At 45.5% G+C, this 12,220-nt stretch overlaps 1 protein-coding gene across 3 annotated transcripts in view; it reads left to right on the top strand.

Annotated features, from left to right (window-relative positions):
* Positions 1–10,192, top strand: part of SPMIP9 (sperm microtubule inner protein 9) — a 70,675-nt gene extending 60,483 nt beyond the window's left edge. For 2 of the 3 annotated variants that reach the window (XM_020893434.2, XM_020893433.2), the window contains exons 4-5: positions 7,693–7,785; positions 9,633–10,192. In XM_020893434.2, the coding sequence (XP_020749093.2) occupies positions 7,693–7,785; positions 9,633–10,055 (516 nt within the window). In that variant the 3' untranslated portion in view covers positions 10,056–10,192. Of the gene's footprint in view, positions 1–5,850; positions 5,965–6,923; positions 6,961–7,692; positions 7,786–9,632 lie in introns of those variants that run through there. The other variant, XM_020893439.2, reaches the window with a different exon arrangement.
* Positions 10,193–12,220: the final 2,028 nt, after the last annotated feature.

Raw genomic sequence — 12,220 nt, 5'->3', positions numbered from 1 at the left:
GAGAAGTGCCAGGTTCTGGCAAAAGAAAGCTCTTCAGTTAAGACTTGGTTTCACCACCACGTGTCTGCCAAGTCTCCAGGCCCCACTCTATACCAGGTGGTCCTGGCTCCACAGGCCCACCTGTGCTGGTTCATTCTTCCTCCCCACCCCCCCTCCCCACTCACCAGGTTATAAAGTGCTGGATGGCAGGAACCTGGTGTTTTTCTTTTTCTTTTTTTGGTGGCACCAAGTGGCATGTGGGATCTCAGTTCCCTGATCATTGAAAGTGTGTTTGCATGTACTCAGTCGTGTCCAATTCTTTTGTGATCCATGGACTGTAGCCCGCCAGGCTCCTCTGTCCATGGGATTCTCCAGGCAAGAATACTGGAGTCGGTTGCCACGCCCTTCTCCAGGGGATCTTCCAGACCCAGGGATCAAACCCTCACGTCTTGTGTCCCTGGCCTTGGCAGGCAGATTCTTTACCACTGCACCACCTGGGAAGTCCATTACCATTGGAAGTGCAGAGCCTTAACCACTGAACCATCAGGGAAGTCTGTGTTTTCCATTTTTTATCATCACTCCAACAACACACGCTTCCTGCTACTACTACTACACATGGCAGCAGCATCCGACACATGCCTCGGTCGCCTAAGGTGGTCATAGGTTTGTCTTGAACAAATGAAGCCAAATGCCCCACATTCTTGCCCCAATTTAACAATTTCCCCAGCTCTTTTGGCATCATTTCTGGAGTACCCTACACATCCACCACAGTGTATTAATCCCAGCCAGTCGATTGACTGTCTGCCCTTGTACAAGATCCTGGAAGGCTCTGGGTCTCAGCTCCCTCCTGAACAAAGGCTGGGGGTAGCCCCGCCAGGATTTCCTTCCGGAGGAGTGTAGGAATCCTAAGAATCACCGGGGAAGCTTGCGAAAAGGTAGATTCCCTGGTTGGCTCCCGCTCCCAGAGATTCTGGCACTGAAGGTGGCAGCCGAAATCTGGGTTTTAATGCGCATTCCAGGCGACCCTGAAGCAGCCACCGCGCTGCCCTTGAAGAAATCCACAGCCTGGCGACCCAGGAATTTCCCAGGAATCTGGCATGGAAGGGGCTGGCAGACTGTGTTGGGAGCTGGCGAAAGCATCCGTGTGGGGACAGACCTCGCTGATACGCAAACACAGCTTAATTTTCAGAGCCGTCCACTTCAAAGCGAATGACCCGGTGGTGAGCATACAGGAAAACCTAGAAGAGCCAGGCGGTGGGACCAGGCCGCGGCCCCTCCCCCTCCCCCTCCCGAAGATGCTTCCGCTGCTGCCGAACTCCAGGGATCGACTTCTGTTTGTTTGTTTGCTCTTGGCGTGAAGGGGTTTCTATTTCTACTGAGGGCCTTCCCGGCTCAGATACCCAGTTTGGGAAAAGCAGCGTTTGCTAAACCCTCCGAGACTCCGGGCTCCCGGAGGGGGATCAATATCCCCACCGCTCTGGGAGGAGGTCTTTGTAGTGTCGCCTCGCTGTTTGTGCTTCAGGCTCTGGGGGGAGGTTTGCTCCTAATTAAAGGCGTAAATGCTTTAATCCCGGGCCTGAGGGCTTCCCAGAGCGCATTAGGCGAATTAGGAAGGAAATGGATTGTAATCCCTTTAATATAAGCCTGGAGGAACTCGAGGGCTTCCAGAAGAATTTCCTCCTGTGATTTAACAACATTAGCAAGCTGAATTTGCATAGACAGAAACTGCGGGCCCAGGTTTTCCTTCAGAGAAAGCCAATAGGAATTTTCTCTCAGATGAATGAAGGTTGCAATAATTAAGCTCCTACAGCATATCTGATCAGGTGCCAAGGCATTGTGCGCGTTTTTCTCCTTTGTTTGCCTATTCGCTCAGCCCTTTCGGACTCTTCGCAACCTTAAGGACTGTATCCTACCAGTCTCCTCTGTCCTTGGGACTCTTCAGGCAAGAATACTGGAGTAGATTGCAGTTTCCTTCTGCGGATCTTCCCCACCCAGGGATGGAACCTGTGTCTCCTGTGTCTCCTGCATTGCAGGTGGATTCTTTACCGGCTGAGCCATTGGGAACGCCCTTTTCTCCTTTAGCTTTCCCTTCCAATCTATGAATATGTATTTTGTCAATAAGGAAATAAAGATGATTTGCAGCAACAGGGGGGAACCTAGAGATGATCATACTAAGTGAAGTTAAGTTTGGACAGAGAAAGACAAATATCATAGGATATCACTTACATGTGGAATCCTAAAAAAAATAATAGATACAAATGAACTTTACAAAAAGAAATGGACTTACAGAGAGGAATAAAAACAAATTCATGGTTTCCAAAAGAGAAGGGGAGGAGGGATAAATTGGGAATTTGGAATTAATAGATACACACTACTATATATAAAAATAAACAGCAAGGATCTACTACCTAGCCCAGGGAACTATAGTCAATATCTTACAATAACCTAAAATGGAAAAGAATTGGAAAAGAATGTGTGTTTGTGTGTGTAACTGAGTCACTTTGCTCTACACCTGAAACAGTGTAAATCGACTGCACTTCAATGTAAAGAAAGAAAAGAAATAAAGATGCAGAGGTTAATCTCCTCCCAGAGGCAGCGGGGGAGGATTTTTTGAGAGCCTTTGTTGTGCTCTGTGCTTTGTTATACACTGTTTATTGAATCCTGTCCACACACTATCTTTTTGTGTGTGCTTTTTAAACAACATTTACTTCACCTTAACCATGCTTTCAGAAATACACTTGTGTTGGTGTGTTATTTATTTTGTGTGGGTGTGTGTTGGTGTGTTATGAACTCATGTTGGTGTATTATGAAATTTAGTTTATCTTAGCGCACACAATTTGAAGCTAACACTTGTATGTGATTTAGGCTTAAAAGTATAACAACCAGGATTTGCTTTCTGGTTTCTTTTTCATACCTACTGAGTGTGGAAAAGATGCCCCCCCAACCACACACACACACACACACACACACACACACACACACACACATGCTGTTGAAGGAGAAGGCAAGAACCATGAGAAATTTACCTGTGTTGTGTATTTCAGAAAAATAACATGTATCACACTATAACTATTGTTTTTATCAGACCCAACCTGGCCCTGTGCATGTGTGCATTCTCAGTCACGTCTGACTCTGCAACCCCATGGACTGTCAAAACAGTGAAGGACAGGGAAGCCTTGCATGCTGCAGCGCATGGGTTCTCAAAGAGTCAGACAGGACTTAGCAACTGAAAAACAATAATCACACTGTACAAACTTAAAAATTGGCACCACATGATATTTTGCATGGTCCATCACAAGCTTCACAAAAATCTCTTGACTATTTGAAGTCTTGTTGGAGGAAGTCTGAAGAGTAACACAGTGTTTCAACTCTCAGTGAAGAAATAGGGACCCTGAGGTACACTGTCTCAGAAAGACAGATCCTCTTTCCCGAGAGCTAGGGATGGTCCTCACCAGCCCACCTTGGGTCACCATCCTCTCCCTGAATGGTGGCCTAGAGCTGGAATTTTCTGGCAACAACAACACCCATTTAGAGCTGGGGTAGGATCAGCACCACTCAAACTACATGATTCCTGAAAGGGAGAGAAACAGCTCTCTAAAGGGAAGCTGGAATGAAACAGGGGGAAGTCAGAGATGCACAACATGCTCCCTCTCTTGGTTTCATGCCCTCACCCACTCCTTTCCTTGGCTCTTCTTGTTCCACTCTTGTTCCTGTCTTACAAGTTTTGCACTCCTGACCCGCATGCTAGGAAGCCCTTCTCTCCAGGTCTTTCCCCACTGAACCAGTGGGAAAGCCCTTTTCTCCTTTAGTTTTCCCATCTAATCTATGGATATATGTTTTATCAATAAAGAACTAAAGATGATTTGCTGGTAACAGAGAGGGATCTAGAGATGATCATACTAAGTGAAGTAAGTTTGGAAAGAGAAAGAAAATATATGCTATCACTTACATGTGGGATCCTAAAAGAAAAATAGATACAAATGGACTTTACAAACAGAAATAGACTCACAGATACAGAAAACAAATTCATGGTTACCAAAAGGGAAGGGGAGGAGGGATAGATTGGGAATTTGGTATTAATAGATACACCCTACTATACATAAAATATATGAACAACAAGGACCTACTGTATATATGGAACTATATAGTTGCAGGGCTGGTTCTTTCTCTGCTTAGATTGCTGCTTTAATATCTCTCTCCTTTTTGGACAACCTCCACCCCAATCTGAAATGCCTCAGTCATTCCCCCATCTTGCTTCTTAAAAAAAAAAAAATTATTTATTTGGCTATGCTGGGTCTTAGTTGTGGCATGTGGGATCTAGTTCCCTGACCAGGGATCAAACCCAGGCCCCCTGCATTGGTAGCACAGAGTCTTAGGCGCTGGACCACCAGGGAAGTTTCCCTCATCTTGCTTCTTTGCTGGATCTAATGGAGGCTGAATCACTTGGTACTTGGTTTACTCTATGTCTTGTTCATGCCAGAATGTAAGTCCTATGCAAGCAGGAATATCCATCTACTTTGTTCACTGATGAATCTGCAAGGTTCAGAACGGTGCCCAACACCAAATAAGTCCTCAGTAAATATTGATTGGGTCAATGAAAGGAGTCTACAGTGTGTCTGGAGAGAAACCAAGGAAAGCTTTGTGGAAGAGGTGGCCCTTAGAGTGGAATTTATGTGTATGAGAGTAAATATATTAACATTTATGCAAATTGTATATATCTGTAAAGTTTATCATTTGAACCATTTTAAGTTCACAGTTTGGTGGCATTAGACACTTTCACAATGTTGCACAATCATCACCACTCTCCATTTCCAGAACTTTTTCTTCTTTCCAAACTGAAACTTGATACCCATTCCTCCCAGCTCTCTGGCAGCCACCATTCTATTTTCTGTACCTATGAATTTGACTCAGGTATTTTATATAAATGGAATCGTGCAATATTTGTCCTTTATGGTCTAGCTTATTTCACTTAGCATGTTTTCAAAGTTCATACATGTAATATGTGCCAGAATTTCCTTCCTTTTGAAGGCTGAGTAATATTCCATAGTGTGTATACATCACGGTCTGTTCAGGCATTCATCCACTGATGGACCATGGGCTGTTTCCATCCTTTGGCAATTGTGAATAATGCTGCCAGAAACACAGATGTATAAATATATGTTTGAGTCCCTGCTTTCAGTTCTTTTAGGTACATATTCAGAAGTGGAATTGCAGGATCAAACAGCAAATCTATCGGAGAAGGAAATGGCAACCCACTCCAGTATTCTTGCCTGGAGGATCCTATGGACAAAGGAGCCTGGTGGGCTACAGTCCATAGTGTTACAAAGAATCAGACATGACTGAAGCAACTTACCACAAATGCATGCATGCATGGCAAATCTATGCTTAATTTTTTGAGAAACCATCAAGCACTTATCCATAGTTGCTTCATCATTTTACATTCCTTCCAGCAATGCACAAGTTTCTCCCCATTCTCGTCTACACTTACTATTTTTTGTTCCAAATAATTGTGAAGGAGAGTGGAATTTTGACAGACAGAGGAGGGATAAGACAGGCTTTCAGGCAACAGACGCTTGGAAGGGCTCTGGTATGAGGTGGTTTCAGTCACACAAAGTCTGATGTCATAATCCCTATGAGATTCTTTTTAACCTGCAAATAGACCGATTCAGTAGAGCGTTGGAAAGCCTTGCATCCTGGGTACCTTTCACTGCTGCCAGGCTTCGTGTTGGCTCAGGTATGCTGGAATACCATCAGCTCTCCATGAGAGAGGGTGGGCCAGGGATAAGGGGACTGACACACAGGAGGTTGGCCAGTCACCCCATCACAATGCCCAGGGACTGTGACCAAAATAGCCAACATCGTATGGGTCAGGGTTCATCTCACAGACTGCTGTGGTGAGGGACACAGCATCAAGACTGTCCAGGTGGCAGGGACACTTGGAATTGGCAGGGCTGAAACATAATTATCCTCTTGGCAGAAGGAAGGGTAGGTGCTGTTTGCATTGAAGTTTCCCCCCTGTCTGGGAGAGGAGCTGTCTATGCACAAAAAGGAAGGGACACGGGGGCTATTTGAGGTCTGTCAACCACCCTGATAGTCCACGGTCCCCGAATGGAATGGCCCTCAGGGCAGGATGCCATGGGAACGAAATGGAGGGGCCATCCAGAACCTAGAGAGCCAAGTACATGAGACAGAGTGGGCTCAGAGAGCTCCCCCAAGCCCAGGCAGAAAGGCCTCCCCACTAAGATAGCAGGATTGGGGGGTGATTGGACCCATCCATGGCTGTTGTCCACCGAGAATGCAGAGCCTCAAAACCTTCACCCTGGATCCCTTCGGTCTCCACTAGAAACATAATTTGTGCTTCTGCATCAGGATGCCTCTAAGTTCCAGGCCTGACCGTTGCTTTCTCCGGGCTGTTCAGATCCCTGGCTCCTAGGGACCCCGTGCACTGTAGTCATCCCAGCTCTGGGAGCACATTCTGTTCGCATTAGTGCTAAGTTGCTTCAGTCTTGTCTGACTCTTTGCGACCCCCATGGACTGTAGCCTGTCCAGCTCCTCTGTCCATGGGATTCTCCAGGCAAGAATACTGGAATGGGTCGAAATGGGCCAGGGTGGAAACAACTTAGCAGAACTTTGCAAATGCTAAAAACTGGAGTTTATTTGCCTCCCCCGCCCAAAAGGAGATTGCTAAACATTTACCAGCACAACACTTGCCTTGCTACCAGATTCACCTCTGCCTGAGGGGTAGATCTGATGTTCTCAACAACTGTGATTCCCTCTGAGTCCTGCTATAGCCCCCTTGCCCCAGGACCCCTGTGCACCAACCCATTTATCCCTGCTGCCATCACCAGTGCCTGGCGATTGAGTAATGTGATTGGTTGGTGGAGTTTTAGACTATTTTCCCTGCCTGTGGCAGAAGCGGGGCTAACCAGCTTGTCTGTGTCTAGGTCGTCTGCTATGTCAGGCATGGTGTTCCCTGGACAGGTGAGTGTTGTGAGCTTCTGATCGCTGTGACCACCTCAAGATTGTCAGCGTTGACAAACAGCCCCAGGGAGGGCCAGGCTCCCTGAAGCTCCCTCTGGTTACCATCCCTGCATGGTGTTCCTTTTTTTTTTTAAATAAGCAGAAGAAAGTTAAGAGTTTACGATTTTCTGGAGATTCCTTTACTTGCTTAGTGTACATGTATTGGTCACCCTTGGTGTGTTGGGCAATGCATTGAGCTTTGAGGTTGAAGAGATGCCTAGAATTAAATCCTAATCAAGTATCCTTCACTAAGTGAGCGATAGCACACCATGATAACTGCTGTAGTGAGGGATGTAAAATGTGCCGTAGAAGCAGAGGAAAAAGAGTTTAATTGTTGGAAGGTAGAGAGAGATGGGAGGAAGAAATTTGGGGGGAAGGGATTTAATACGGGTTTTGGAGGATGTGTAGGAGTTTGCTAGCAGGTGAAGAATATAGCTTATGTTTTTAGCCGGAGATAAGAATATGTGCCAGCCACTTGGAAGAGTCAAAAGCAGTGAGGCTGGGGTAGTGGGCAGAGTTGGGCCAAGGGGGTTGAGATGGTAGAGTCAAGTAGAAGCCAGATCAAGAAGAGCTCCAAATTCCAGGCTCAAAAGTTAACCTTTGTCCTACAAACAATGAGAAGTCATTGAAAGCCTTTAAGTGGAAGAACAACAGGATGAAATCTCTTGTTTAGTGTTCTCCCTTGATCTTTAGGCCCCTGTGGATTTGGACATATACCAAAGCTCCTACATGATCGACTACAAACCCTATGGGAAACACAAATACGCCAGGGTCACATCAGAAGAGGTAAGAAGTCACTCAGTCCTGCCTTCCATTCAATGGCCCACTGAAATCCTCTTTATCCATTTTTATTGTGAGTGTGGACATTGAGGGCACTTACTGAGAACGATGTCTGAAGCCAGGAGATCTAAAAAGGTATTCTGTGTGTATGTGTGTGTACTGTTTTATTTACTTTTTTGCCCATGCCTTAGGGCATGCGGGATCTTCCCAACCAGGAATGGAACCAGTGCCCGCTGCAGTGGGAGGGCAGAGTCTTAGCCACTGGATCACCCGGGAAGTTCATGTGTATTGTTTTCAAATATACACGAAGTATGTCACCCATATGACACATAGTAAATAATAAACATTTACAGTTTAAATAATGTTGATAAAGCAGCAGCTAGTAGCTCAGACAGTAAAGCATCTGCCTGCAATGCAGGAGACCTGGGTTCCATCCCTGGGTCAGGAAGATCCCCTGTAGAAGGAAATGGCAATCCACTTCAGTATTCTTGCCTGGAGAATCCCATGGACAGAGGAGCCTGGTGGGCTACAGTCCATGGGGTCACAAAGAGTCAGACACGACTGAGCGACTAACACACACAATGTTGATAAACTCCAATGTACCTGTTATCAGTCAGCTTAAAAACACAACACTTTAGAGCGCTGCGTGCCCCTCCCTGTTCCCACCCTTCCCCCAACTTCCAGAGGTAATCATTCTTCTGAGTTTTGGGTTAAGCACTCCCTTGTGTGTGTGTGGTAGCTCAGACAGTAAAGCGTCTGCCTACAATGAGGGAGACCCAGGTTTGATCCCTGGGTCTCTCCTGGAGAAGGAAATGGCAACCCACTCCAGTATTCTTGCCTGGAAAATCCCATGGACTGAGGATCCTGGTAGGCTACAGTCCAAGTGGCAAAATTCCAGTCTGTGACTTGTCATTTCACTCTTTCACTGAATAGAAATTCTTATTTTAATATAGGTAGATGTATCAGTCTTTTCCTTTATCATTTGCTCTTTTTATTGTTGATTATTTGCTAAGTCGTGTGTGTCCAACTCTTTTGAGACCCCATGGACTGTAGCACAACAGGCTCCTCTGTCCCTGGGATTCTCCAGGCAAGAATACTGAAGTGGATTGCCATTTCCTTCTACAGGGGATCTTCTTGACCCAGGGATCAAAACTGCAGCTCCTACACTACAGGCAGATTCTTACCACTGAGCTACCTGGGAAACCCTTGCTCTTTATAAGTCTTATTCAAGACATGTTTTTCTATCTTGAGGTAACCCCACTAAAATTAATAAGAGGATCTCTGCAAACAAAGGTGGAACAGTTTCTGAGATTAAATTATTTAGGAGAAGCAAAGTGCAGACTGAAATAATAATATATATCACGTGTGTACAGATGAAAGGCATCTGGACATATACATATAAGTTTACATGTACATAAAATATTTCTGATAAGACACAGAACACTTTGATGACAGTGGTTGTCCCTGGAGATGGGAACTGAGAAAGAAGGAGGGTAGGAAATAGACTTACTTTTCACTATACACCCTTTTGTACTATTTCAGTACATCCTTCTGTTGTATATCTTACCATTCAAAAACTATTTAATCTCTGGAAAATAAAGAAAAGCATATCCTGTCTCATTTATTTATTTATTTTTGAATTTAATTTTCTTTTTTTTGGCCGCCTTGTGGTATGTGGGATCTTAGATCTCCAACCAGGGATTGAACCCATGCCCCCTATAGTGGAACCATGGTGTCTTAACCACTGGACTGCCAGGGAAGTCCCAAGTGTGCTCTGTCTTGGAGACTTCCTGGGAAGAAGCTCCATTGTTGCCTCTCTCCGCCCTCTTTTTGTGTATGATTTATTTCCACAGCAAGCAAAGCTGGACACCCAACTCCGGGATAAAGAGTTCTACAGACCCACCCCCAGCCCCAACCCCAAGCTAGAAGATGGATACCCTGCCTTCAAAAGACCCCACATGACAGCCAAGGACTTGGGGCAACCTGGCTTCTTCCCATCACAGGACCATGTGGCCCCAGTGGAGGATGAATGTAGGTTCACCAGCGTCTGTCCATCCGTGTACCCAGCTTCCCATGCTCTGTACCTGGCCCACGGCGACCCGAACCGGATTCGACAGGGTGCCGACTTCCCCTGTCTTCTGGAGCCTGAGCAACAGCCTGCCCCAGACGTGGGCAAAGGCTACTTTCTACTGCCCGGCTGTGCCTGCCCTTCTCATTGTACAGTCAAGGTTCCCATGTTGAACCGATGGGGGCCCTTGATGCCATTTTACCAGTAGGTAGGCTGAGAACACCTTCTAAGGGCCCTGTGGAAATTCCTCCCTCTCACAAGGAAATCCCTTGGAGTATGGATCGGAGAACTAAAAATAAAACTCTGGAAAGACAATCCAGTGGCACCAAGACTGTGCTTGTTTGACTTGGCCTGCCTGATTTGACTTGACTCCCTGGCCTGACCTGGGGCACAGCATCCCCGCCATAGAAGGAAGATGGGAGGGAGGGAAGAAGGGAAACCGGTATGTATGAAGGGCAGGAATATGTGTGCTTCAGTATAAGTAAGAACCCTGCTATAAGGAGTCTTACAAAAGGGAAAATAATCGTGTTTCCCATAGTCATTGAATGTTGGGTATGATTGTAAACCTTAAAATGCTGTTGGATAACTTTTTACCTCAATGCTCTTAATTCATTCCGCACTCCCACCCTTGTAGCAATCAACAGTAACCATTTAGAGGGCTTCATTTCCTATGTTTCCTCTTGCTCAGTGGCCCTTGGGGAACACAAATGTAAGAGTCAGTTAGGAAACAGTCTAAGGTGCTGTAACAAAGAGAACCAAAGTACAAAGTCTTGAATAATGTACTAGTTTGTCTCTCATCTAACAGTTTAGCGGTAAGCAGGTGAGAGAAATGGCAATCTTTGCAGCAGTTTCTAGCTGAGTCACAGGTGACTGCTGTGGAGTCCATTGTGTCCCCCATCCAAATTCATATGTTGAAATCCTAACCTTTAACGTGACTGTATTTGGAAACAGGGCCTTTCAGTTCAGTTCAGTCACTCAGTTGTGTCCAATTCTTTATGACCCCATGGACTTAGAGAGTAATTAAGGTTAAATGAGGTCAAAAGGGTGAAGCCTTAATCTGAAAAGACTGGTGGTCTTTAAAAAGAAAAAGAGAAAAGTAAACACATACACACACAAAGAAAGAGAACTCTACACACACACACACACACACACGCACACACACACACTCCAAAGAAAGGCTATGTGAAGATGGAACAAAACATTAGCCTGGGAGCCATAAAGAGGTCTCATCCTGCCAGATCTTAATCTTGGATTCTCCAGCCTCCAGAACTGGAAGAAAGTTAATTTCTGACTGTTGTACTTTGTTATGGCAGCTGAACAGACTCATATAGTGGCTGATACTGTGACTGATAGGTTTCAGTTAGCAGAGAGTTAGAAACAGGGCTTCCCTGGTGACTCAGTGATAAAGAATGCACCTACCAATGCGGGAGACACGGGTTTGATCCCTGGTCCAGGAAGATCCCAGTGCCATAGAGTGGCTAAGCCTGTGAGCCACAACCATTGAGCCTGTGCTCTAGAGCCTGTGTGCTGCAACTGATGAAGTCCGCATGCCCTAGAGGGGTTCTGCACAACGAGAGAAGCCACCGCAATGAGAAGCCCTTGCATCACATCAAAGAGTAGCCCCTGCTCACCACAACTAGAGAAAAGTCCTCATAGCAACAAAGACCCAGCAGAGCCAAAAATAAATAAATAAAATGAGTGCACACTTAAAAAAAAGACAATGTAAGTAAGAAACAACCAGTGGGATTCGGGCAATGTCCCTTTTAGGGGCACAATGCAGAAATGACCCTCTTCACTTCCAGTCTTGTCCTCTTGGCCAGAGCTCAGCCACATGGTCCCACCCAACTGCAAGAAAGACTGGGAAACATAGTCTTTGCCCCTGGTGGCCATGCACCCAGCTAAAAGTGAGAAGTTAACGTAGAAGGAAAGGTCGGACTTTGGCAGATGATTATCCATTTTTGCCATGACACATGAGAAGGCTTCCCCTTTATAGGATCACACTAAACACTGGTGTTTCTGTAAAGAATCTTGTTAAAATGCAGATTCCAGTTCAGTAGGTCAAGGATGGGGACAAGGGACTTCCCTGGTGATCCAGTGGTTAAGACTTCTCCTTCCAATGCAGAGGATGTAGGTTCGATTCCTGGTTGAGGAGCTAAGATCCCACATACCTCGCAGCCTAAAAAACATGAAAAAGAACCTATATTGTAACAAATTTAATAAAAACTTTTAAAATGATCAACGGTCCACATCAAAAAAAAAAAAAAAAAGAATGAGGACAAGGTTCTGTATTTCCAAACAAGTTCCCAGATGATGCCAGTGCTGCTGGGAGATAGATCACACTTCAGTAGTGATACTATACACAGTACTCTATCT

The sequence above is a fragment of the Odocoileus virginianus genome, chromosome 2, assembly GCF_023699985.2.
Source record: "Odocoileus virginianus isolate 20LAN1187 ecotype Illinois chromosome 2, Ovbor_1.2, whole genome shotgun sequence".
Classification (NCBI taxonomy): domain Eukaryota; kingdom Metazoa; phylum Chordata; class Mammalia; order Artiodactyla; family Cervidae; genus Odocoileus; species Odocoileus virginianus.
The sequence above is the reverse complement of the archived record's forward strand: the minus strand, read 5'-3'. Positions and strand labels throughout refer to the sequence as shown.